Source organism: Aotus nancymaae, unplaced genomic scaffold (assembly GCF_030222135.1).
Source record: "Aotus nancymaae isolate 86718 unplaced genomic scaffold, 86718_ANA_hifiasm-v0.15.2.pri h1tg000003l, whole genome shotgun sequence".
NCBI lineage: Eukaryota > Metazoa > Chordata > Mammalia > Primates > Aotidae > Aotus > Aotus nancymaae.
The window spans coordinates 70,841,528-70,866,805 of NW_026988414.1; the positions used below are offsets into that span (position 1 = coordinate 70,841,528).

At 42.8% G+C, this 25,278-nt stretch overlaps 1 protein-coding gene across 6 annotated transcripts in view; it reads right to left on the minus strand.

Annotated features, from left to right (window-relative positions):
- Window positions 1-339: 339 nt before the first annotated feature.
- The window catches only part of PARP6 (poly(ADP-ribose) polymerase family member 6), a 32,621-nt gene continuing 7,682 nt past the window's right edge, over window positions 340-25,278 (minus strand). Inside the window, exons 7-23 of one of the 6 annotated variants that reach the window (XM_012451282.3) lie at window positions 25,106-25,172; window positions 22,120-22,269; window positions 20,455-20,605; window positions 19,607-19,660; window positions 17,554-17,649; window positions 16,863-16,955; window positions 15,827-15,952; window positions 13,837-13,902; window positions 12,568-12,635; window positions 10,669-10,717; window positions 10,308-10,420; window positions 9,300-9,372; window positions 8,519-8,588; window positions 2,072-2,151; window positions 1,312-1,375; window positions 1,056-1,140; window positions 340-716 (exon numbers count right to left, since the gene is read on the minus strand). In XM_012451282.3, coding sequence (XP_012306705.2) covers window positions 614-716; window positions 1,056-1,140; window positions 1,312-1,375; window positions 2,072-2,151; window positions 8,519-8,588; window positions 9,300-9,372; window positions 10,308-10,420; window positions 10,669-10,717; window positions 12,568-12,635; window positions 13,837-13,902; window positions 15,827-15,952; window positions 16,863-16,955; window positions 17,554-17,649; window positions 19,607-19,660; window positions 20,455-20,605; window positions 22,120-22,269; window positions 25,106-25,172 — 1,508 coding nt within the window. In that variant the 3' untranslated portion in view covers window positions 340-613. Of the gene's footprint in view, window positions 717-1,055; window positions 1,141-1,311; window positions 1,376-2,071; window positions 2,152-8,518; window positions 8,589-9,299; window positions 9,373-10,307; window positions 10,421-10,668; window positions 10,718-12,567; window positions 12,636-13,836; window positions 13,903-15,826; window positions 15,953-16,862; window positions 16,956-17,553; window positions 17,650-19,606; window positions 19,661-20,394; window positions 20,606-22,119; window positions 22,270-25,105; window positions 25,173-25,278 lie in introns of all 6 variants that reach the window. The other 5 variants (XM_012451281.2, XM_012451280.3, XM_012451283.3 and 2 more) reach the window with 5 other exon arrangements.

A 25,278-nucleotide genomic window follows, 5' to 3' on the forward strand; every position in this document is an offset into this window, starting at 1 on the left:
GAGGAAGAGAATAGGGGCCCAGTTGCTGAGATACAGAGCAAGGGAGACTGGGCAGGTTTTGTGCAGACAGTAACACGCCCTAAAGGCAGTAAATCTTAGCTGCTCTGGCTTCAATAGCCCTTTTAAATTTTGACTAACAGTCATTAGTGATATTCTATACCCTCGGTTTGTTTCATCTGCACAACTGGTGTAAAAAGCTGACAGATCTGTAGTAAACTACAATAAATGGACTCAACTTTGATATCATGCAACATAAACAGTCCCAATCCACAGGATATTCCAGTATCCCCACCCTGGGGCAGGTGCTGCTCCAAGGCTAGTCAGACCACAGTGATCATATCCAGTCCACAGCACCTTCCATTTTATTGTTTTATTTACAAACAGGGTGAAGTCAAAGGGAAAGTCAGGGGTTGGAGTCATTCTGGGCCATCCAAATGTGGAGTAGTTCTTGGGTCAAGCTCCACCATGAAGGCCACCTCTTATATCTCCTTTTCCTGCCCCTTGGTAATGGCCCCTTGATTCCTCAGGGCAGCTTGAGCTGCTGTACCTGAACACTTTCATGAGGGCAGATGGATCCTGGGGTAACAGGGGTGGTACGAGGGCTGGGGCCCCCTCAGTTTGTGTAAACCTGAGTTCCGATCACACGCATGATTTCCTTCTGTATCTTGGGGTCCTGAGTATTAATGTTGGCATCGCCCACCTGACCATCCTCATATCTGCCAAAGATAGGGCAAGTGTGAGCATAAGAGGGAGAACAATACCAGAATAACATCAATCAGTGGAACTGTTTCAAGGTATGGCCATCCCATCCCAGAAATCAAAGCCCTTTCTCACTACTTTTCATAGTGGAAGAGATTCAGCTTATCTGGTTTCTTCTAGATAGATCCCAACAATCTATACCCATTCCCATCCTCCAATGATAAAGTCCCAGTGCCAGCTCCACTCAGGTAGCCAAGGACATGTCTCAGATAACAAATAGACTATTCCCAGTAGCCACACACCATTACATGCCCACCCTCACTCCTCAGATAATCCCCAGTCCCTCTGAGACTTACACAAAGAAGAACCTTGTGCAGACATGGTCGGATACAGGGCACACCCAGATGTTCCCATGCTTCTGGAGGTCTTTAGATGTAATCACTGGGAGAAAGAGGGCCAGAAATCATAAATTTAATGCTTAAGGCACAGAGTCCGGGCAAGAGAAGGAAGCCAGGCCACTTCGACATCACTCTTGGCCAGATTATGTGCCAAAGTTACATCAGAGATAAAGGTTAGAGACACAGAAAAACAGGACACGGTCAAGCTACCTACCTTCACAAAGTGCTATACAGTTTAGATTCCGACTCTGCAGGAACCTGGACTGAATGGATCGGGTCTGGAAGAGAAGGAGGCAAAGGAGACCAGAGCCAGGTAGATGGGCACAGCTTTCCCTTGATGCTGGTTAGCTCATGATTGGGGGTGGGGATCAGAGATATCCTGGGTTCCCAGTAACCCCCCCAAAATTTTGCTTTCCCATAATCAGTGTGGATAGGGCCACAGCTTCCATCTTTACATTTTCATCTAAACTCAGCCTCTGCTTTTGTTTGTTTGTTTTCTGAGTCAGAGTCTTGTTCTGTTACCCAGGCTGGAGTGCAGTGGTGTGATTTCAGCTCACTGCAACCTCCACCTCGCAGGTTCAAGCAATTCTCCTGCCTTAGCCTCCCAAGTAACTGGGGTTACAGGCGCATGCCACCACGCCTGGCTAATTTTTGTATGTTTAGTAGAGGGGGTTTCACTGTGTTGGCCAGGCTGGTCTCGATCTGCTGAGCTCGTGATCCACCCGCGTGGCCTCCCAAAGTGCTGGGATTATAGATAGGTATGAGCCACCGCACCCGGCCAGCCTCTGCTTTTATACTCATGATTTAGGCTACATATGACTCCAGAAGTGTGTTCACTTTAGAACATACCTGATTCCTTTAAATATCTTCAAATCACTCCCCAACCCATCCTCACCCCACTGTTTCCCTGTCCAGTTCTGGAGCCTAAATTAGCCCCAGGGAAAGGTTCTGCCTCATTAGAAAAGTTCCAATACCTGGGGGATGGTATTCATCCTGTTATATCTCTGGACCAGCTCATCCTTGGAGGGCATCCTGTGCTGTCCTTTTCCCATTCCTGTCACAGAACAATACACCCAGTTCATTTATCAAAAGTTTATTAAAGTGCCTACTATGTCCCAGCACTGAGCTAGATGCTCAGCAAAATAGTAGAGAATAAAACAAACAAGATATTTTCCCCCACAGAATTTAGTCTGGTGGAAATTACAGGCAAGAACAAGTAATTACAACACAGTACAGTAAGGGGTTGTGATGCAGATTATACAGCATGATGTGAACCCAGAGGAGGGAAACTAGCCTAGCCTAAGGAAGAGTTAATTAAATAAACAGGGGGAACTGTCTGGGCAGAAGTAGTAGGATACAAAAGGCCTGGAGGAAAGATAAGGTAGTGAGTGTTAGTTGCAGCAACAATAGTCAATTGCAGAGGAGTGGTGAGAAATGATGTAGAAGAGGCAAGCTAGGATCAGATCAAGCAGGCTTTGCAGGCCTGTTAAGGCAACTAAAGTTTATCCTCAGAACATTAGGGAACCACTGCAGGGTTCTAAGACGGGAGTACCACATGAAATCAGCCAGGAGTGAGGGGCCCAGGAGAGTGGGACATCAATACTTTGGTATCAAGTGTCTGGATGAGTGAAATGAATGGAAAGGAAGCAAGCAGAGCAAGTCAGATTTGCTCTATTCTCAAAGTTACATTAAAAATCTGACCAGTCATTCAAGAGAAAAGGACTCCGCAACAGTTAAGTGATGAATAGTTTTGCACAGGAAATCACAATGGCAACTACCTTGAAGGATCCTACTTCAAAAAGTCTTCCCAAACTTCTTTCCCTAACTGAGAAAGAAGTGCCCATTCCTTCTAGTTTCCACATTATCTAAATTCCATAAACTCTCTACCATCCTTACCCATTTGTAACATGTATAGACTCAACTTGGAATTTTCTTATTTAGATATGAAAATGTGCTTGCGTGCTCCTACTCCTCACTCTTTCTGGTTTGAGGATAAGTCGTTAGTCTCTGTACTCAGCTTTATCATAGGCCCAATCTTATCACAGTTAGGGATAAAATTGTGTACGCATGTGCACACACATGCCTGTGTATGTGTCCGACAAGGAGAGAGATGGAGATGACACTATCATTATAGGTCATAAGCACTCTCACCACTCTACCTTGGAACTTTCTATTATTATTAACTCCACTCTGATAGCCATGGTATAGAAATAGAGTGACAGCTGTTGAACTGACATTCTTCACTGCTCAGGCTATCAATTCATCATACACTTATACTCAGGTCTCATGACAGATTTAGGTATGGCCTGAACAAAACTCAGAATAACAAAAGCCCCAAGGATTGAACTGCCAATTTCTTCCTTTTACAGGACAGATACTCATAACCCCTCTGTTTTCACCTTCCCCATTAGCCTTAACTATGTTCAGCTCTCCATCCAAACATCATGACCTTCTCTCAAATTGGGTATGTCAGTGACAAGAAGTAAAATTCCCTTTCAGGTTATACTCCAGAGGAGGCAGATAAGAAGATAATAAAGAACAATCTGATTTCTCTGACAGGTCTCAGAGATGACCCTTATGATATAAACCAAATCTTGTCCCACCCCAATCCTGCTGCACACTGTCCTTTTCATACTGATTCAATGATTGGCTTTCCATTTCCTGAGCCCAGACCCTGAGATCATGGTGGCTAGAATAATTCCTAGATGCTTTGTGTCCAGAGTATGCACTTATCAGAAGTCCATAAACAAAACTCAACAAACAGATGGAGGATATCACCTCCTTTTTCAATGTCCCCTATTTCAACCTGAACTTTATGGCCGAGTCACTAGAGCCTCTACTAGATACATGAACGCTATTTATACCAACCCCCACTCCCACAGGGCACCCAATGCCATTAAGCTAAAGATAGTCTGAGGAAGAAAAAACAGAAAACCAGAAAAGAATAGGGTAGAAAACATACAAGACAGTTGGTCAAATGCTGGAGTAACTACAGTAAGTGGAACATTTGCACACATTTCCCCCCACATTCTGTTGTACACACTCACATATCTATAAGGCCCTCAGAGACCTGTCATTGAAGCAAGGTCTACTCTGTCAGTCTAATATAGTGTATTAGTCCGTTTTCACACTGCTGATAAAGACATACCTGAGACTCGGTAATTTATACAGGATAAAGAGTTTAATAGATTTACAGTTCCACATGGCTGGGGAATCATGGTAGAGGGCAAGGAGGAGCAAGTTACATCTTAAATGGAAGGTGGCAGGCAAAGAGAGCTAGTGCAGTGAAAATCCCCCTTATAGAACTATCAGATCTCATGAGACTTATTCACTATCACAAGAATAGCACGGGAAAAACCTGCCCCCATGATTCAATTACCTCCCGCTGGGTCCTCACATAACACATGGGACTTCAAGATGAGATCTGGGTGGAGACGCAGCCAAACCATACCATAGAGTGATAACAACAATGGCCTAGAAATTAGGAGACCTGGATTGCAGCTCTATCTTTGCTATTCATAGCTGTGTAACTAAAGGTATTCAGGCACTTAGTAGTAAACAAAGGCCAGGGGGAGAAAATAGAAGGGAGGAAATAAGGAGAAAACAAGAAGAATCTTGGTGGGCACCAAGAACCATGAGAATCTCACTACTCAGAAAGTCAAAGGAACTTCATCAGAGGGATGCTAAGGCTGAGACAAAGATAAAAAGTGAAGAATTCAGACAAAGAATCCAAGAAGACTACCCCAACCCTAACCCCACTTTGGAGGCCAGGCACACAGAGTAAGATTCACTCACATATTCAATAAATATGTGTTGGGTACTTGCCCTGTGTGGATTAATCATAATCTTTGTTTCGTGATACATTATTTTTTAGTAAGACAATGAATACCTAGAGACCCAACCAAAGAACTAAATTCAAAATCTAAAACATTACCAGTGACTTACATCTAACTATCTGCCTCCCTTTGGAGGTAATCATTATCCTGAAATTTGAGTTATTATTTTTTCTTTTTCCTTTAGTTTTAACACACACACACACACACACACACACACACACACACACACACACACACAGTGCATAGATATGCCTAAACAATGTTTAATTTTTTTTCTGAACAATATAAAAAAGGCATCACAATCTCATTCTGTCTTCTGGGACTTGCCTCTTCTTACTGAACATACTACTAAGATTTTTTCCATGCTGCTGCACTTCAATAACGTCTGTTCATTTTCATTGCTGAATAACAATCCATTGTGAGACTACACTAAAATGCATTTATCCATTATCATGATGATGAGCATTTGAGATGATTCCAAGATTTGCTGTTGCCAACAGTATTGCTTTGAACATTCATGTATAATCTTTGGATGCACAAAATGCTGTGTCACAGGGATAAAACTGCTCAGATTTATGAAATAACACTGAATTGTCTTCCAAAATCAATGTACCAATCTATATCCCCATAGGCAGTAAAGGAGATCTTGCTCATCTACAACCTTTGGTACAATCAGAGGTATTAAGATTTCTTAATTTTGTCAATCCACATAGGTAATAAATGGTAAGTCATTTTGGTCTTAATTTTACTTTCCTATAAATGAAGGTTGAGCAATTTTTCATATTTTTGGATATTTCTTCAGTGAAAGCCTGTTCATGCTGTTTGCCTGTTTTTCTTTTAGGTTGACCTTTTCTCACTGATTTGTAAGCATTTAAAAAATACATTTGGCCGGGCACGGTGGCTCAAGCCTGTAATCCCAGCACTTTGGGAGGCTGAGGCGGGCGGATCACGAGGTCAAGAGATAGAGACCATCCTGGCCAACATGGTGAAACCCCGTCTCTACTAAAAAAATACAAAAATTAGCTGGGTGTGGTGGCGTGTGCCTGTAGTCCCAGCTACTCGGGAGGCTGAGGCAGGAGAATTGCTTGAACCCGGGAAGCAGAGGTTGCAGTAAGCCGAGATTGTGCCACTGCACTCCAGCTTGTCAACTGGCGACAGAGTGAGACTCTGGCTCAAAAAAAAAAAAAAAAAAAAACATTTTTATTACTAATCTTTTGTGGTTATATGGGCTGCAAATGTCTTCTGTCAGTTTGTAGCCTGTCTTTTCATTTCCTTTAGGGCGTCTTCTGATGAATGTAAGGTTTTAATTTTTTTTCTTTTTTGAGACAGGGTCTCATTCTACTGCCCAGGCTGGAGTGCAGTGGCATGATCATGGCTCAATGTAGCCTCAACCTCCTGGGCTCAAGTGATCTTCCTGCCTCAGCCTCCTAACTAGCTAGGACTTACAGGCATACGCCGCCAGGCAATTATTTTTATTTTTTTTTTTGCAGAGACAGGGTATTGCCATGTTGCCCAGGCTGGTCTTGAACTCCTGAGATCAAGCAATCCTCTCACCTCAGCCTCTCAAAGACTTGGGATTACAGGTATGAGCCACTGTCCCCAGCCAGAAGTTTTTAATTATAACATAGCCAAATTTATCAATCTTTTATGATTTGTAATTCCATTTTTTTTTTTTTTTTTTGAGACGGAGTTTTGCTTGTTACCCAGGCTGGAGTGCAATGGTGCGATCTCGGCTCACCGCAACCTCCGCCTCCTGGGTTCAGGCAATTCTCCTGCCTCAGCCTCCTGAGTAGCTGGGATTACAGGCACGCGCCACCATGCCCAGCTAATTTTTTGTATTTTTAGTAGAGATGGGGTTTCACCATGTTGACCAGGATGGTCTCGATCTCTTGACCTCGTGATCCACCCGCCTCGGCCTCCCAAAGTGCTGGGATTACAGGCGTGAGCCACCGCGCCCGGCCTTTTACAATTATTATCTCTTTTACAGTATTATGACTATACAGTGTTTCTTGTCAGATTTGTTATCTTTTTTCTAGGAATGTATCCATTTTATCAAAGTTTTCAAATTATTAGCATAATGTAGAGAATTCTTATTACCTTTTTATATTTTTTTTTTAGACAGAACTTTGCTTTGTTGTCTAGGCTGGAATACACTAGCTCGATCTTGGCTGACTGCAGCCTCTGCCTCCCAAGTTCAAGAAATTCTCCTGCCTCAGCCTCCCGAGTAGCTGGAATTATAGGCACATGCCACCACGGCTGGCTAATTTTTGTATTTTTAGTAGACAGGATTTTACCATGTTGGCCAGGCTGGTCTCGAACTCCTGACCTGAAGTGATCTGCCCATGTCAGCCTCCCAAAGTACTGGGATTACAGGCATGAACCACTGCATCCAGCCTTATTACCTTTTTAAATTCTGCTGTATCTATAGTTGTACAGCTTTTTTTGGTCACTGTATTATTTGTGTCCTTTTTCTTCTTAATCTAACCAGGGTTTATGTCTTCTTTTAGTTCTTTGAAATCATCTTTGGACTTTTTTGGTACTATCTATTGTACCTATTTTTATTTCACAGGTATTAGTTCTTATCTGTATGATCTCCTTTCTTCTATATTGTTTGGCTTATTCTGTTGTTAGAGATGTTTTTAGGCCTTTGATTCTTTTTTCTTGTTTTTGTTTTAGAGGGAGTCTCCCTCTGTCAACCAGGCTGGAGTGCAGTGGCATGATCTCAGCTCACTATAACCTCCGCCTCCCGGGTCAAAGCAAGTCTCCTGCCTCGGCCTCCCAATGGCACTACGTTTTCTGATCTTTGTAACAGTTACAAATTACTATAGGATATCAAGTAATAATCTATAAAGAATATACATAGCACAATCCCCTTCATGTGGTAAACATGCAACTACATGGTGGCTATACTTTGTACAGAGACTACATCAAACAAGCACAAAAGCAGACTGTAAAGGAACTAAGACATAAACCAGGAAGACTGAGAAAACTCTAAATCAGATTCCTTTTCTAAGCTGGACTGATTCCCTGATTAGAATCTGGACCTCATCTTTAGAATAAAATGCGTTATCTTGCATTCAATGTGACTAATATAATAATGTATGATTATAGACAGTTTAAATTTTAAGAGATGGTTGACAGAGAGAAGAACCATGCCTCTAGAAATATAAGCCAATGGAAAGGACTCAAGCCTTCAGGCCCTCAGATGTATTCACATGTAAACTTACATACATATGTATACACAAACACAATCTATAATTACCAACACCAAAAATGTGTTCTACAAAAAGCCTTGTTATATCCACGTTATGCCTCAACCCATTCCCAGGGCCAAGCCCTGCTATGAATAAAAATATCATTTTTAATTAATAAAACAATTTGTAACAATAACTGGCCTCACCTTATAAAGAATATAAATTTCTAATGAGAAAATGTAGAGAGAGAGAGAATATGTATCCATGATCCAGGAAAAGAGCTGACACAGACCAAGTATCCATAATGAGGGAGGAACAGACAGCACAAATCATGTGTTCACAAATGGAGGCAATGTAAATAGAGTCAAGGTGGCCAGAGAATATTTCTTACCTGAGTATCCAAAGGAAATACTGGAGATGGGGCTCAGGTAGATGCCTTTGCCATAGGCTGCTCCATGCAGCTTGCAGGGAAACACCAGGATGAGCAATATGAGCCTGGGCCCTCCCATGGCTGTTCATTAGGCAGCCACAAGGCTTATCCAGCCCTCTGTCCCTCCAGGTACCTTCTCATTCATTCAAATAACCCTAAGCACCTATTGTCGAAAAGCCAATTGGCTGAAAAGTGGATGCAGGTTAACCTGCTTGCCTATGAAATACTACGTACTGACACATTGGAGAGTGGGAAATGGTAGAACCACTGAGTTAGTCCCTCAGCATTCATTTTTCTGTCCCAAGGCCTTGGTACATATGCAGATTCCAAAAAAGAGGAACTATAGAACAGGTAGCCAGAAGGAGCGACAATACACACTCCCTGGAGTCTCTCAGGGTATAGAAACAAGTCTCCCATATCTACTCCCTGAATGAATAGCCACATAAATTGAAAAGCTCTAATAGATTAATTCATCACAGTGGCTATAATCAGCAATTCCACATTCCTACTTACAGGTACATTCCCATTCCCCAAACCACCAAAAAAACGCAGCCTGGTCAAATACACAACAGCCACATTCTCTATTCATACAGTTCCAACTTCCTCTCTAGGGAAGCCCACAAGACAGGTTAGGCTTGAGGATGCTGAGGCAAAAACAGCTGAGCACTCTAGAGCAGCCTTCCACAAAACTGAGTAAGGAAAGGGGCAGTTGGAAATAAAGGAGAAAGGGACACAGCCTCACCTGCAGTTTGGTGTAGGATGCATTGACCAGCCCATTGCGCAGGATTGAATGCCAGTTCTCAATATGGGACCCACTGTAAGGCAGGGTAGAATACATGTCTCCTTATGATATGAGGTTCCCAGGAACACTCCCAAGACTGCCATTCCCACCCATTCTCACCCACACAGGACATGAAGATAAACAAGTACACCTAGTAATGAACATGCACACGGATATGGTCACAGGCACACAAGACGTATGTGTGTGGTTAAACCCTACACCTCTTATTTCCAGTCCCCTCCTCTCTTCTGTGCTTCAGCTACTCCCATCCTAAATTCTCAACTGCTGGTTCAGTATTTTCATTTGCCTATTCTCCTGACATTCCAAATTCAATAAATTCATCTGAAAATCAACAAATTTATCACTGACCCCAAATATGGCTTCCAGTTCTGACTTCATGTTCTATTTTAAGAAAAGGGTACTACCACTCCCTATCAGTTCCCTTTAATACCTCCCTTTCTTCCTTCAACATATCAATATTAAAAAAAAAAAAAAAGGCCAGGCGTGGTGGCTCATGCCTGTAATCCAAGCACTTTGGAGGCCAAGGTGGGCGGATCACCTGAGGTCGGGAGTTCAAGACCAGCTTGACCAACATGGTGAAACCCCGTCTTTAAAAAAAAAACAACAACCTCCCTTTCTTTCTCTTTCTCTCCTCTCACAATTAGGCATAAATTGTGGATTTTCCTTCAAAGTAGCTTTCAGATCTGTTCTCTCCAATCTATTTCTTCAGCCACATCTTTTCATATGTAAAGTCATTTTCCCTCAACTACATCAGAAGTAGTTTGAGAATAAAGACCACGTAATATGTACCTTTTTATCGTCTATAGCACCGACCATGGTAGCATTTAATAAATATCTGCTGACTGGTTGATGGACACATGTAACACAGACTCATATATCTCAAGGGCATCCTTCTCGATCATCCCCACCCCCACACCACCCCCACTGCCCAGCCCCCAGCCTCCTCACTGGAAGGCAAAGGTGCTGCCATAGAGCTTCTTGGCGGTCCGGAACCGAGCCTCCTTGGCAGGAGGGCTGCTCAGCAGGAGGAACTGGTGTGAGGTGTGCATGAACTTCAGCTGCTGCCCAGGGTGGGGGTGGGATCAGGAAAACAGAGCAGAAATCGAGATCAGGGAGGGAAATGTTGTGGATCGGGAAAAAATCAGGCTTGCATTAACTCCACACAAGGGAAATACGCTAAGGCCCAAAGACTAAGTTGATGGACAGAGCCAAGTAGGCAGATCTAGAACCAATATGGTTAGCTAGTTTACAGCCCCTCCCTGTCCCTCACCAGATATTTAAAGCATTTAGAGGAAGAATGGTCACTTACCCTGCTGAGAGGTAGTTTGACAATGTGTGACCTGTTGCTAGAGATGATCCTGGGAAGAAACAGAGAAAAAAATGAAAAGGATAGAATAATTATGTAGTTAAGCTATCCTGAACAAGCAGGCTTCCTCTGCCTCGGGAGAATAAACAAGGATTCCTGGGCTCTCTGAATTGTGTGAAAGGTCCAGGTCACTATCTGGATATTCCCTGTGGGTGATAATGCTTGTGAATAAAAATGTAAAAGGGAAGCTACTGACCAGACACAAACTTGTTATTAGGGAGTTATACAATCGATGAAAAAAAGAAAGGGGTGGGAGGAGGGCTGCTACAAGTAGGGAGTGAAATGGAAAGAACAAAAGAAAGGACACAAGAGGTCACCTATGAAAAAAGAAGGAACAGAAAAGAGAGGTCTGAATTAGAATGGTAACAACTTATACCTGGGATTTAGACTCAGATTCAGACCTGGGCTCAGGAGCCAACCTTCCTGAGCTCAAGAGAAAACCTGAAAGCTCTCAGAAATGGAGAGAGAGTTACTGTCTAGGCTGGAAAAAGAAACAGAAAGAACTAGAATGAAGAATCAAGGAGACTAAGCTCTATATTGGCTGAATGCAGAGGATACAAGAGAACAAAGACATAAAACACTGAGGGCTCAGCAAGAGAGCACTATCTCCCACGTGGATACAGTTTGTTGCTGTCTTTGTTTTTTGTGCCTCATCTATGTACTTATGATGCCGCCCCAAATGGTCCATACCTAGTTATCCCTCAGACTAACAGGGAGAAAGCTGTTGTACTGAGGAAGTACTGAAGGCTGACTAGGAGGGAGGCAAACTATAAAGGGAAAGCTATGTCAGGAAAACAACAGAAATCGAGATCAGGAAGGGAGGGCAGCAGGGAACAGTCAAAATCTTGGCTAGGAGAAGAGCACAGCAATAGTGCCTCAAGGCTCTGGACATTCTGTATCATCAAGGAGGCCCAGAGACAGGGCAAGGGGATAGTAAGGAGAAACAGACCTCTCTGGATGCATAGTAAACTTAGTTGAAATTAACAGTGTTAATTCCTACATTCAAAAGACATAAAAACCTATTGGTGGTGATTATAGTTAGTAACAATGCGTAATATTCTTGAAAATCACTGAGATTAGATGAGTGTTCTCACCATGAAAAATACGTATGTGAGATAATGCATATGCTTATGAGCTCTACTGAACCACTCTACAATGTATACATATTTCAAAACATGTTGTACACAATATATACTTCTATTTGTCAATTTAAAAAATAAATTAAGAAAACAAACCGAAAAGGAAAACAAACAACAAAACATGGAAACCTGGAACACCTGAAGAGAGCATGAAAAATCATGTTGGGTGCACATTGTGGCTCACGTCTGTAATCCCAGCACTTTGGGAGGCCAATTCGGAGGATCGCTTGAGCCCAAGAGTTCAAGACTGGCTTGGGCAACATAGGGAGACTCCATTTCTATAAAAAGAAATTTAAAAATTAGCTAGGTGTGGTGGTGCATGCCTGTGGTCCCAGCTACTGGGGAGGCTGAGGTGGATCACTTGGGCACTAGAGGGCAAGGCTACAGTGAACCAGGATCGTACCACTGCACTCTAGCCTGGGCGACAGAGTCAGACCCTGTCTCAAAAAAAAAAGAAACAATTAAACTAAGATTAAAAAAAAATTTTTTTTAAAGACAAATCATGTCAAAATTTGTGGGATTTTTGTAGGATGTGAGTTATTTTCAAGGCAGGGTATATCAATAAACTCCAAGAAAGAGCGCCATTACTGCCTATAACCTTGGAAAGGATATTGAAACCACCACTAAAAGAAGGTACAGGTTCCATGTGCAGTAACTCCCTCCCTTCCCATAACCCAAGAAGGATGAGCCATTCTATCCATACCACTGCAGGAGAGGATGGGCCAGGGGATCCAACTTGTCCATCTGTTTCTTGATTTCCAAATATGAGCCCTGTAAGACAATGGCCATAAGGTTATCTCCCCAGAGAGGTGGGAGCCTTCTGGCATTCTGCTTTTTACAGAGTGACTATTAGGGTCCAGGGCAAGGTAGACACCAAAGACCACAGAGAGGAAAAAGGAGACAGGGTTCCCACTCTCAAGCAGCCCCAGTCAGGCTGGGAAGACTCATAAATAGATGCTTACAAAACAACATCCGGGTGGGTCCCCCTCCTTTTATGCAATTCCTACAATCCTAAAAAGTTGATTGCAAATCAAAAAATAAATAAAATCAATGTCCCAGGAAGATTAGGCTAAAGAATCCTGTGGCAAATCTTTAAATAAATCAAAGTTTATGTGTAAATCTCAGCTGTGACATACAGGATTTGCTGAGAAGAGGCCCATCTGTAAATTGAGTACAAATGAATGTCTATCCATGCAGATACTGTAGATGAGGGGTGGGGAAGTCTGGTGAGGGACAGCTTTTTTTTTTTTTGAGACTGAGTCTCACTCTGTCGCCAGGCTGGAATGCAGTGGTGCAATCTCAGCTCACTGCAACCTCTGCCTCCCGGGTTCAAGTGATTCTCTTGCCTCAGCCTCCCAAGTAGCTAAGACTATAGGCGCGCACCACGACACCCAGCTAATTTTTATATTTTTAGTAGAGATGGGGTTTCACCATCTCTTGGTTGGCCAAGATGGTCTGGATCTCTTGACCTCGTGATCCGCCAGCCTCAGCCTCCCAAAGTGCTGGGATTACAGGCGTGAGCTACTGCACCTGGCCTGGTGAGGGACAGCTTTCGCCAAAGGATGGTCACCGCTCCATGTGGCTGCCCCACCCTTAGAAGGATAGAAGATGTAGGCCCCTGTGTCTAGTTCCTTACCTCCAAGTCCCTCCATCCTCCTTGCCCCACCTAACCCTGGACAGAGGTCTTTTCTTCACTTCTCTAACTCCCTAAGAATTATGGCAATACATTAAATATGAACAACTTGTAAAGGTATTAGAAGCAAAGTTAAAGACTGAGACACTAAAGAGAATAGAGTAGTAACAAAGCTAACAAAACATAGAACAAGAATTGGGAAGGTTAAAGAGGAAAGACTAAAAAAAGATACAGTGAGTAGCTTCTCTAAATCTTCATCCCACTCCCACAAATTACAAACAGAATAGGACACTTGAGCTGGGCAGGCAGAGGAGAGGGGACAGAGAGAAGGCAGAATACCTGGGTCATCTCCCGAATGGACATCACACTATCCAGAGCTTTCTGAAGCCGCTCATAATTCTTCTTCTGTGGAGAATCAACAGGAAGAGAAAAACCAGATAAAGAAAAGTGGAGGAAAGTAAGATGTGATGAAAAGGAGGGCTAGATGTACAAAAAAAGTCTAGGTCCAAGGAAACAATAGTATGTCATAGAAAGAACATTAATGTCAGACAGTTCTGAGGTCACATGCTAGTTCTCTTTTACTAGCTGGGAGTAATAGGGTAAGTTATTTGGCCTCTCAGAACCTTTAGCATCCCTTTAAGCCAATGAAGATAACAATTCCTATCACCCCCATAGAGATGTTCTGAGGATTAAATAACATATATAAGAACTTGGTACAGTAATAACAGTGAAGTACTATGCTGGGTACTTGTTATGGTTAATTTTGTGTGTCAACTTGACTGGGCCATGAGGTACCCAGACATTTGGTCAACCATTATTTCTAGGTGTATCTGTGAGGGTGTTTCTGGCTGAGATTAACATTTGAATCAGCAGACTGAGTAAAGCAAACTATTCTCCCTAATGTGGAAGGGACTTATCCAATCAATTGATGACCTGAATAGAACAAAAAGGCTGACTCCTCTGCCGCCCGCCCCTACATTGAGTTTGTAAGTAAGTACTCCTCCTGCCTGATTGCTTGGGTTGGATTATCAGTCTTTGGATTTGAACTAAAAAAAGAAAAAAAAATTTGGCTCTTCTTAGATGCTGAGCCTGCAGGCTTTCAGACTAGAACTTACACCACTGGCTCTGATTTTTTGGTTTTGTTTGTTTTTGAGGCAGAGTCTCGCTCTGTCGCCCAGGCTGGAGTGCAGAGGTGTGATCTCAGCTTATCGCAACCTCTGCTTCCCGGGTTCAAGCAATTCTCATGATTCAGGCTCCCACAAGTGCCCGCCACCAGGCCTGGCTAATTTTTTATATTTTTAGTCAAGATGGGGATTCACCGTATTGGCCAGGCGGGTCTTGAACTCCTGACTCCACTCAAGTGATCCCCGCCCACCTTGGCCTCCCAAAGTGCTGGGATTACAGGTAGAAGCCACTGTGCCCAGCCCACTCTCTAATTTTCAAGCCTTGGGACTGGGACTAGAACTATACCACTGGCTCTCCTGGGTCTGAAACTTGCTAACTGTAGATGTTGGAACTTCTCAGCCTCCATAATCATGTGAGGCACTTCCTTACAATAAACCTCTTTCTCCCTCTTTCTCTCTATGTATCTCCTGTTGGTTCTGTTTCTCTGGAAAACCCTAATACAGTACTTTACATATATTACCTCTCATTTGTATAATGATCTGCAAAATAAATATTATCCCCTTTTTTTTTTTTTTGAGACGGAGTTTCGCTCGTTACCCAGGCTGGAGTGCAATGGCGTGATCTCAGCTTACCGCAACCTCCGCCTCCTGGGTTCAAGCAATTCTCCTGCCTCAGCCTCCCGAGTAGCTGGGATTACAGGCACGCACCACCATGCCCAGCTAATTTTTGTATTTTTAGTAGAGACAGGGTTTCACCATGTTGACCAGGATGGTCTCAATCTCTTGACCTCGTGATCCACCTGCCTTGGCCTCCCAAAGTGCTGGGATTACAGGCGTCAGCCACCGCGCCCAGCCTCCCTTTTTTTTTTTTTTTTTTTTTTTTTTTTTTACAAGATAAGGAGATTGAAGTTTAGAAAGGTTAAGTGATTTGCCTAATGCCCTTCAACTGGGGAGTAGCAGAACCTCAACTGGAATCCAGGTCTGTCTCCAAAAGCCCTTCTTCCCTATCATAATGTAACTAATATTAATTCCTCTCCTCTTTCTGGGACAAACTCGGCTTTTTATTTACTGAAGCAGCTAAATCACAGAGTTTAAGAGTTCTGTCCCTTATTCCAAGCCCTGTATATACCAGAATGACAGCCCATAGTCTCCCACTGTCTTTTACCATTTTTGTTCCTTAGCCTTGACTTTCTCAAGTAACATACCTTAGGGTTAAAGGCGAGAGTCTTGGGATCAGTGGGGTCCACCACAGAGGGATAAGGCTCAAAGATGATGCTCTTTCTAGGGGACTCCAAAGCTGCCCTACACATGGCCACTAGCAGATCCACCACCTTAGAGAAAAGGAAAAAAAGGGGGCAGAAGCTAAATGATTTCCCAGTACTGGGAGTCACACGGTATCCAGCATCTCTCTCTGATCCTCTTTTAAAAACCAAATATGTTTAAGGCTTTTAAAATAGAAAAACACAGCTCATAAAAATTCAAATATACCAAAGTAATTTAAGAAAAGATAAAAGACCATCCTCCTGCCCTCAAACTAATCTCATTCCTCACAGATACGTACTAGTGAGTTTGATGTATATCCTTCCAGATATTTTTCCTATGGAAATATTTTCTTTTCTCTCGCTCTCTCTTGTTTTTTTTACTTCTTTTTTTTTAGACTAGTCAAGTGCAGTAGTGAGAAGGTGGAAAAGAGTAGAACAAGGAGTTCAATCTGTAACTGACTGTGAACAATCAATTGAGATAACTCACTACCTTCAGACCAGCCAGCTTTCTCTCTTTTTCAAAGAGACAGGGGATGACTCTGTCACCCAGGCTGGAGTGAAGTGGGGTGATCATGGCCCACTGCAGCCTCGACCTCTTGAGCTCAAGCCATCCTCTCATCACAGCCACCCAAAGTGCTGGGATTGCACGTGTGAACCACTGTGCTCGGCCCATTATATTCTCATATGGACAATTTTACTACATATACTGTTGATTTGCTTTTTTATATAACTGTATATTACAATTGTCTATTCATAAGTAAGAGCTACATAGTATTTTCACTCTAAGGACATCTCATAATTTCTTTAATTGGAGCCCCTACAGATGGGGTTATATCCATTTTTCATTTTACAAACAATACTACAGTGGATATCCTTAAATACAAAAGCATTTTTGGAAGTTAAATTCCAAGAATGAAATTACTGGGTTCCTGTGTCTTCCTTGATCCCAATTCTCTAGCTGCTTTTCCCTGTCCCATACCTCTGCTCCAGTGGCCACCTCCTCTGCAGCTCCGGACATGACGCCCAGTGTGTAGAAGGAGAAGACACATAGTTCACGAGTACAGACAGCTGGCTGAAAGGATATATTAAACAGATGGTGGTGGGGTGGGGTGTGCAATAAGGTGTAGGCAGAGAGGGACAGTCCTGACCTTGGACAACTCTAAAACAGGGTAGGAGTTTGGGGCCCTCTATATCAGGAGAAAACTATGGATAAAGTCTTAAATAAAATGCCTTACTGATAAGTTTGGGAGTTAACACCGTCTCCCCTATGAAGCCTTCCCTGATCTTCCTATGTAGTCAGTAGCTCTCTCTCCTGACTTTTAACACTGCTAATATCTCTGCCATACACTTAATATACATTGTGATTTGAAGTTAAGTGCTTCCCATCTGGACTTGGAGTCCTTGAGGACAGCATCATATCCAATCATCTTGGTCAATATCTGATTCCCATTTTTAAATGTTAGGTGGACTCTATCCTAAATATTCTCATATCCTCGCCTCTCTAAACAGTACTGCTAAGATTTGTTTTCTGAGAAAAATCAACAATTTCTAGACTCTCAGGGAGTACGGACAGAATTTTACCTTGACCACAGACCCAGGAAGAAGGGAATAAAGGAGAGGAGTAAAGGGGACCTGGCTAAGGAAGAGGATCATGGAGTAGGGACTTATACCTTCAGCATAGATCCATTTTGGAAGACATGCTGTTCATCACAGACCACACAGTACTCATTCAATGTTGGAATCCTCTGCTCTGCATACTTCATGATCTGGGAAGAGAACAGATTCTAAGACTTTTGGAAGTGCAGGCACACACAGATATGGGAAATAATTTCAGCATTTTTTTTTTCCAGCTACCTACCCTCTACCCTCCCAGCCCCATGACTAAGGTAGAATATATTCTTCGGCTGTGTACTTAAACTGATGGCCTGACTACAGAGATAAGACTGTATGGTATAGTAAAAATAAGACCATGATGTTTGATTGAGAAGACCTGGGTTAACATACTACCTCTAATACTTAATAGGATATGTAACTTTAAGCAAGTCAATTAACCTGAGCCTTAGTTTCTTTGTTTATATAGCAGAGCATTATTCACCTCATCAGGGTATTGCAAGTGAAATGATTTCCATGTAAGCATTTTATTTTATTTTTTTATTTTTATTTTTATTTTTTTAAAGACGGGGTTTAACCATGTTGGTCAGGCTGGTCTTGAACTCCCAACCTCAGGTGATCTGCTCGCCTTGGCCTCCAAAGTGCTTGGATTATAGGTGTGAGCCACCAAGCCCGGCCCATGTAATTATCTTAAAAAAAAAAAAAATGGGTGCTAATGAAACTATTAAAAGTACTTGTAATTATAGTCTGTCCCTCTGAGACAGGAGAGCATGCAGTCCATGATTAGATGGCTGAAGGTCCTGAGAAGCCATTTCAACTACCCAGACCGATTAGCCAGTCCACTGGTCAAAACCACAGACAACTCTGTGCTGGGAAGATGGCAAATTCCAGAGCTAATGTAGCAATATCCTAAAGTTTTTTTTTTTTTTTTGACACCACATAGCTTTTGTGCATAAATCAAGTTGTTCCCATTTTATATGATTTTAGGTTGGTAATGGGACATGCAAGGGCTTTATTCATTTAATGCAGACTTACTGAGTGCCATTATGTACCCATCTCTGTGAACGGTCTTCTTGTTTATGCAATAAAATGAAAGACTGTTTTCTAAGAAGTTAAACTTCAACAGGAGAGATGTGGCATGTCTATAAATTAATAACAATTCAGGGCAGCCCACAGTATGTGGCACACAGGTGCCATATGAAAAAAAAATTGTAACAAAATGAAACAAAAGAAATTGAAAAAAAAAATTGTAGTTCAGTGAGGGGAGACATAACTTCTAGTTAATGCATTGGAGTAATGGCAATCTTATGGAAAAGGTGCTATCTGACTCTTGATGGTAATAGGCAGATATAAGAAATGACATGAACAAAAGTAACAGAGATGCAAAAGTGAATGCATGCCCAGGGAATAAAGATATTTTAGAATGCAAATGACCAGCTGGGCACAGTGGCTCATGCCTGCAATCCCAGCACTTTGGGAAGCTGAGGCGGGTGGATCACGAGGTCAGGAGATCAAGACCATCCTGACCAACATGGTAAAAACTGATCTCTACTAAAAATACAAAAATTAGCCAGGCATGGCAGCAGGCACCTGTAGTCTCAGTTACTTGGGAGGCTGAGGCAGGAGAACTGCCTGAACCCAGGAGGCAGAGGCTACAGTGAGCCGAGATCACACCACTGCACTCCAGCCTGGGTGACAGAAACAGCCTATATCTCAAAAGAAAAAAAAAAAAAAAAACACCAGAAGTAGCTGAGCAGTGATAGAGGTCTGTGAGGAATACTAATGATCACCTGAGCAAGGGCTATTGAGAATCATAAGGAAATTAGTGTCAATCTCACTCTCATCTCATGTCATATGAGTCTTGCCACCCATACACTTAAAATTTGCAGTGCCTCATTGTCAGCTGATCATAAAGTGGTCTGTATAAGTGTTATCTTTCTAGTAATGCTGTCACCTTCTTGAAGATGGGAGCTATGACTTCTTTCCTTCTACCATTAGTTCTGAAGCAAAGCAATTCAGGAAGTATTTGACTGAGGATCTGGGAGGTGTTAGGAGACCAAATGGGTCAAACAACAGGGAAGGGCTTTGGAGTGATGCTTTTGACTTGATTACCTGAACGAGGAATCCATACTCCAGAGTGGGAATGTTCTTGCAGTGACCACTGACCTGGTAAGAGTAAAAAGACAGGCTCCATGAACCTCCTATGAAGCAGAGGCCTACACAGACCTGACTCTTGCTCCTAAAGCAGCTAAACCCTAGCTCAAAATCCCAAAGCTAGAAAGGTAACTTTTAGACATTTTTGCCAAAGTTTCTGGAAAAAGGCTCACCTTTTTTGAAGGAGGGTCCTTAACCCTCCTTCAAAGTAGATGGAATACGTTAGTAAAGTTAGTACATCTCTGGGAGATTCCTATCTGCTTCATGGGCTATCAGAGAAGCTTGACAGATAGTTTAGAGATAAGTTTTCTACTGTTAAAAAACATGTTCCCACTGGGCATGTGTTATCCCACATGAAGGCAGGTGGATCACTTGAACTCAGGAATTCAAGACTACCCTGGCCAACATGGCAAAACCCCGTCTCTACAAAAATATGAAAAATCAGCCAGTTGCCGCATGCGCCTGTAGTCCCAGTTACTCAAAAGGCTGAGGTAGGAGGATCATTTGAGCCTGGGAGGCAGAGATTGCAGTGTGCAGAGATCGCCACTGCCCTCCAGCCTAGATGACAGAGTGAGACCCTGTCTCAAAAAAAACAGTGTTCCATTCTAATCACTCATGGTACATACCTAGGTTTGATTTATGATGCCTAGACAACCATACCCCCACCCCATTTTGAGAAACCATACTCCCACATTTCCACTCCCACCCTCCTGATAGCCAAGTCAAACACTTCCCAGCCCATGTACCAAAGGAGAGGTCCGTGCTGGGGGAGGGAGGCCCACGTGCTGAGGGCACAGGAGACCTGCCTGGGGGCTGGGAGGGTAGCCAAACACCTCCACTTTGGGGTTCTTCATGGTACAGGAGATAGAACGGTTCATGAGGCGCCCAACCCGAAGCTCTGGTACACCTAGTTTGCCTTTCAGCATGGAGTCCTGTATGATAGGGAAACTGGGAGACCTGGAGAGTGAGAGCAAAGAGAAGTGATAAAACTGGGGATTTACTAACAGCCCTAGAAGGGGATTGGAGTTAAGTGAGTCCTAAGCCAAAAGTTCTAAACCAAAGAAAGACAAACTCATATCGGAGGAAAGTTCCATTGTATCTGCTGAAAAAAGTAGATCACACATCTGAATTAAAAATTATTTTTTTTTTTTTTTTTTTTGAGACGGAGTTTCGCTCTTGTTACCCAGACTGGAGTGCAATGGCGCGATCTCGGCTCACTGCAACCTCCGCCTCCTGGGTTCAGGCAATTCTCCTGCCTCAGCCTCCTGAGTAGCTGGGATTACAGGCACGCGCCACCGTGCCCAGCTAATTTTTTGTATTTTAGTAGAGACGGGGTTTCACCATGTTGACCAGGATGGTCTTGATCTCTCGACCTCGTGATCCACCCGCCTCGGCCTCTCAAAGTGCTGGGATTACAGGCTTGAGCCACCGCGCCCGGCCTTGAATTAAAATTTTTATGTCATCATCTGTGAGTTCTTCAAATTGGGACTCTGAGGGTGGGCAGAGGCAGAGCACAGGTTATAATGTTTCTAATCCAGGTATGGAAAAATCCCTTGGAAAGGCTGTCTGTTTTACTTACTGAGAGAGAGAGAGAGAGAGAGAGAGAGAGAGAGAGATTGATTAACTGTTAAGCACTGTGCTAGGCAAGAAGTAATTGCATCCGAAAGGGCCTAATACTGACTATCTGACTCTCAACAATGATTCCTAGGAAGCTACAAACCTGGGCTTGGATCTGCCTTTGGGAATATCAGAAGACACCACAGGGGGAAAATGTAGACCTGGGCTCAAAGAATGGAGCAATATTTATTTCTAGAACCTAGCAAGGAATTACTGCCTCTTCTCTGACACTTTCTTCTTAGGATGGGGAAATGGATCAGGGCAAAAGAAAAGAAAGATGGAATATTCAGCAAACATTTCTCCAAATACATATCACAAGCTAGGTATTCTGTTTTACATAAAGGATTAGATACTGGCTGGGAGCGGTGGCTCACACTTGTAATCCCAGCACTTTGGGAGGCCGAGACAGGCAGATCACAAGGTCAGGAGTTCGAGAACAGCCTGACCAACATGGTGAAACCCCGTCTCTACTAAAAATACAAAAATTAGATGGGCACGGTGACAGGTGTCTGTAATCCCAGCTACTTTGGAGGCTGAGGCAGGAGAATCGCTTGAACCTGGAAGTGGAGGTTGCAGTGACCTAAGACTGCACCACTGCACTCTGCACTCCAGCCTGGGTGACAGAGAGAGGCAACATCTCAAAAAAAAAAAAAAAAAGGATTAGGTATTAACATCAGGTAAGAAGTAGGGAGGTAAGGACACATATGGAACAGGACCACGTGAGTGGTATCAGCAGTTAAAGAGACAGAATTCAGGGAAGAGGGGATAGAAAAGATAAGTTCAGGTAATCAAGAAGGTGGGGGTGGGGGCTATCACAAGGTGATTACAGATGATCAGCTTTAGGGAGCACTTACTTGGGGATGGGTGAAAAGATGCTGAGGCCAGCTCGGAACTTCTTGATAGTACCACTTGCCTTGAACCAACTGTGCCGCTTTTCCTGCTGGGTCTTCAAGAAATCGTTGCTCAGATGTTTCCATTGTTGGGATGTAAACATACCCAGGATCCTGAGGGATCAAAGAGAATAAGCTTAGGCAAGATGAGGCAGGGTCAAGAAATAAGGACTAAGAGAGGTAAATAATCTAAAATTCAGACCCAGGGACTGCAAAGCTAGTTGTGGTAGGGGAATGTGTATCTGAAGATCCCTTAAAATGACCTTAGTACATTAAAAAAAAAAAACTGTCCCAGAGTACCCCTTTACCTTAGAGGGTACCTAGCCTAATGGACCAGAAAAATTCTGAGATGCTTTGCCTTTAGAGGGAGATTTCAAAGGTGAGCCTTCAAAGGCTGCAAACCTTGAAATCTATTGCCAAGAACGACTAAACTGTTGACAGTGAAACAGAAGTAGTAGGATGGAGGTGAGTACCACTATGTTCCCTGTGAATCATGAAGAAAGGGACTAGGGACACAAGGGATACTGACATTGTTAGGTGAAAAATTATATCCCCAAATTTATGGTTTCCAATTTGAGATGTGCCCTTAGCTAGATTTGTCAATCGTTTCACTTGTCCTTGATCAGTCCTCTCTAGCATTACTCTAAGGTATTGTTCTAAATCCTTATTACTTTCTTTTAAGTTACTAACTTCATCTACAACCACTAACTTCTCTTCCTTCTTAAGCCATCAGCTAATCTATTTATATTCCCACCCTACCTCAATTCCTCCATTTTCTGGAGGTAAAGTGACCCTTCTGCCTAAGATCAATCCCTCGACTTGTGCTCTAGATCTCAGCCCTGACTTGCCTTTTTAGGGACCTTGCTGTGTCAATCATTCCCCTTTCCTGTCAGTTCCTTTCCCAAAGTCTACAAAAAATGTCAACTTTCTGTACCTCAGTCCAGTTAACCTCTCCTTGTTCCCTTCCCATCTCCACCCAAATTTCTCAATCCACACTCACTGTTTCTATGTCACTTGCCAACCACTCACCTCTCACCTTTCTATAGGCTGCTTCCTACCTTTACCACTAAAATTGTTCTCATTCTGATGCTAAATCCAACGGAAACTCCCAGGTTCTTCCCATATCTTCTCTGGCATCTGGACCTCCTTGCAAAACCTGCCCTCCTTTGTCTTCTGTGCCACTATTCTCTTCCTATTCTACTCTGACCTACCTGCAACGTTTCTTCTTCCTCTGCCTACCCTGCTGGTTTCTTTGAAATTTTGTCTGAGTGTTTAAGGGTATTTCATCCTTGATCCTATCTTCTTTTCCCTCTATCATGCCCTCTTTTGGCAATCTCATATTCACTGGCTGTGATTTCTTCCCGCACACTGATGCCTATCTTCAACCCTAACCTCTCCTGTAAGTAGCAAATTGACATTTCAGATTAAGCATCTCCACCTGCATATCCGAAAGTTACCTTTAAAAAACATGTCAAAATGGAACTAATCATCTATCCTCATCCAACAAACCTGCTCCCTTCTCATATCCCTATTTACATTGGTGGTATCACGATTTACCCAGACATCTAGGCTGGAAACCTAAAAGTTTTTTCCACTATTCTTTGGCCCTTATGATGATATTCAACATATCTAAATCAATCTTGAAGTCTTATTGATTTTATACCTCACAAATCTTCCTAATCTGCCTTTCATCTCCATTCTCACCTACAATCACACTTTAGCTCAGGCCTTTAGCATCTCATGTCTCAACTTTTACAAAAGCACCCTACTACACCTGTTCTGGTCTCTTGTCTCATCCCCTCCTACCCACTTTGTACAATGCTACCAGAATGTTTTTTCTAAACACGAATCTGACCGCATCGTTTCTTTGCCTAAACCCTTCAATGTTCACACTGCCTATAGGATAAAAGCCCAAGATCCTCTCTAACTTGAACCCTTCCCTATTCTCTGGCTTTGGCTCCTATAATCCCCCACTTGCATTTTACCAGCAATATTTAACTATCTGGAGCTCCCTATACACATGCTGCTTTATATGACTAAGCCCCTGTAAATGTTATTCACCCTCAGAGTCTGTCTACATGGACAACTCTTATCCATCCTTGAAAATTATTAATCACTGGCTGGGTGTGGTGACTCACACCTGTAATCCCAGCACTTTGGGAGGCTTAGGTGGGTGAATCACTTGAGGCCAGGAGTTCGAGACCAGCCTGGCCAACATGGAGAAACCCTGTCTCTACTAAAAATATAAACATTAGCTGGGTGTGGTGGTGGGCGCCTGTAATCCCAACTACTTAGGAGGCTGAGGCATGAGAATCACTTGAACCCAGGAGGCAGAGGCTGCAGTGAGCCAAGATTGTGCCACTGCACTACAGCCTGGGTGACAGCAAGACTCTGTCTCAAAAAAAAAAAAAGAAAAGAAAAAAAAATTATTAATCATCACCCTTTCACCAGACCGAATCACTCTTCTGTGTCCTTTTTAAACCTTACATATTCACCTGTATTAGAATATGTATCCACTGGACTCTATTTGAAACTTCACTGAGAGTGGAAAATGTGCTTCATTTCTCTTCGTATACCAAATACTCAGCTTAATGCTCAACACATTCAATAAGCTAAAATTGTCTGAACTTGTAGAGACTTACTCTGAAGAAACCACAGGAAGAAATATAAATAGCATGACTCTGATTTCAGGGTAGTAAAAATGCTAAAGAGTGATGAGCCTCTTTTATCTCCAGAAAGTCTCAAGTTCTGACACCCAAGAACCATACAGTCTCTCTCCACAACCTTAAATCTGGCTCCTTAAATTTATTTTAGCTTTTCCTGGGCATATTTCAGAAAGACATTTTTGGAAGGAGGCATTCCATCCAAGGCTCTGCCTGTCCGTCCATGTATTTCCATCTCTCTTTCCTTCCTTCACATGTCCATGACTAGAAAAGACCAAAGTTCTTACTTTTTCAACTGAAGACCTAGCCCAAATCCTTCCTTATTTGATGGCTGGAAAACATCAATTGATGGTTCTGCAAAGAGAGGAGAAGGCTACTATTAAGTACATATCTCTATCTTCCTGGAGTCCAAAGTCACAGTTCAGTGGAATAACTTCTGTAGATTCTAAAGAGTGTAGCT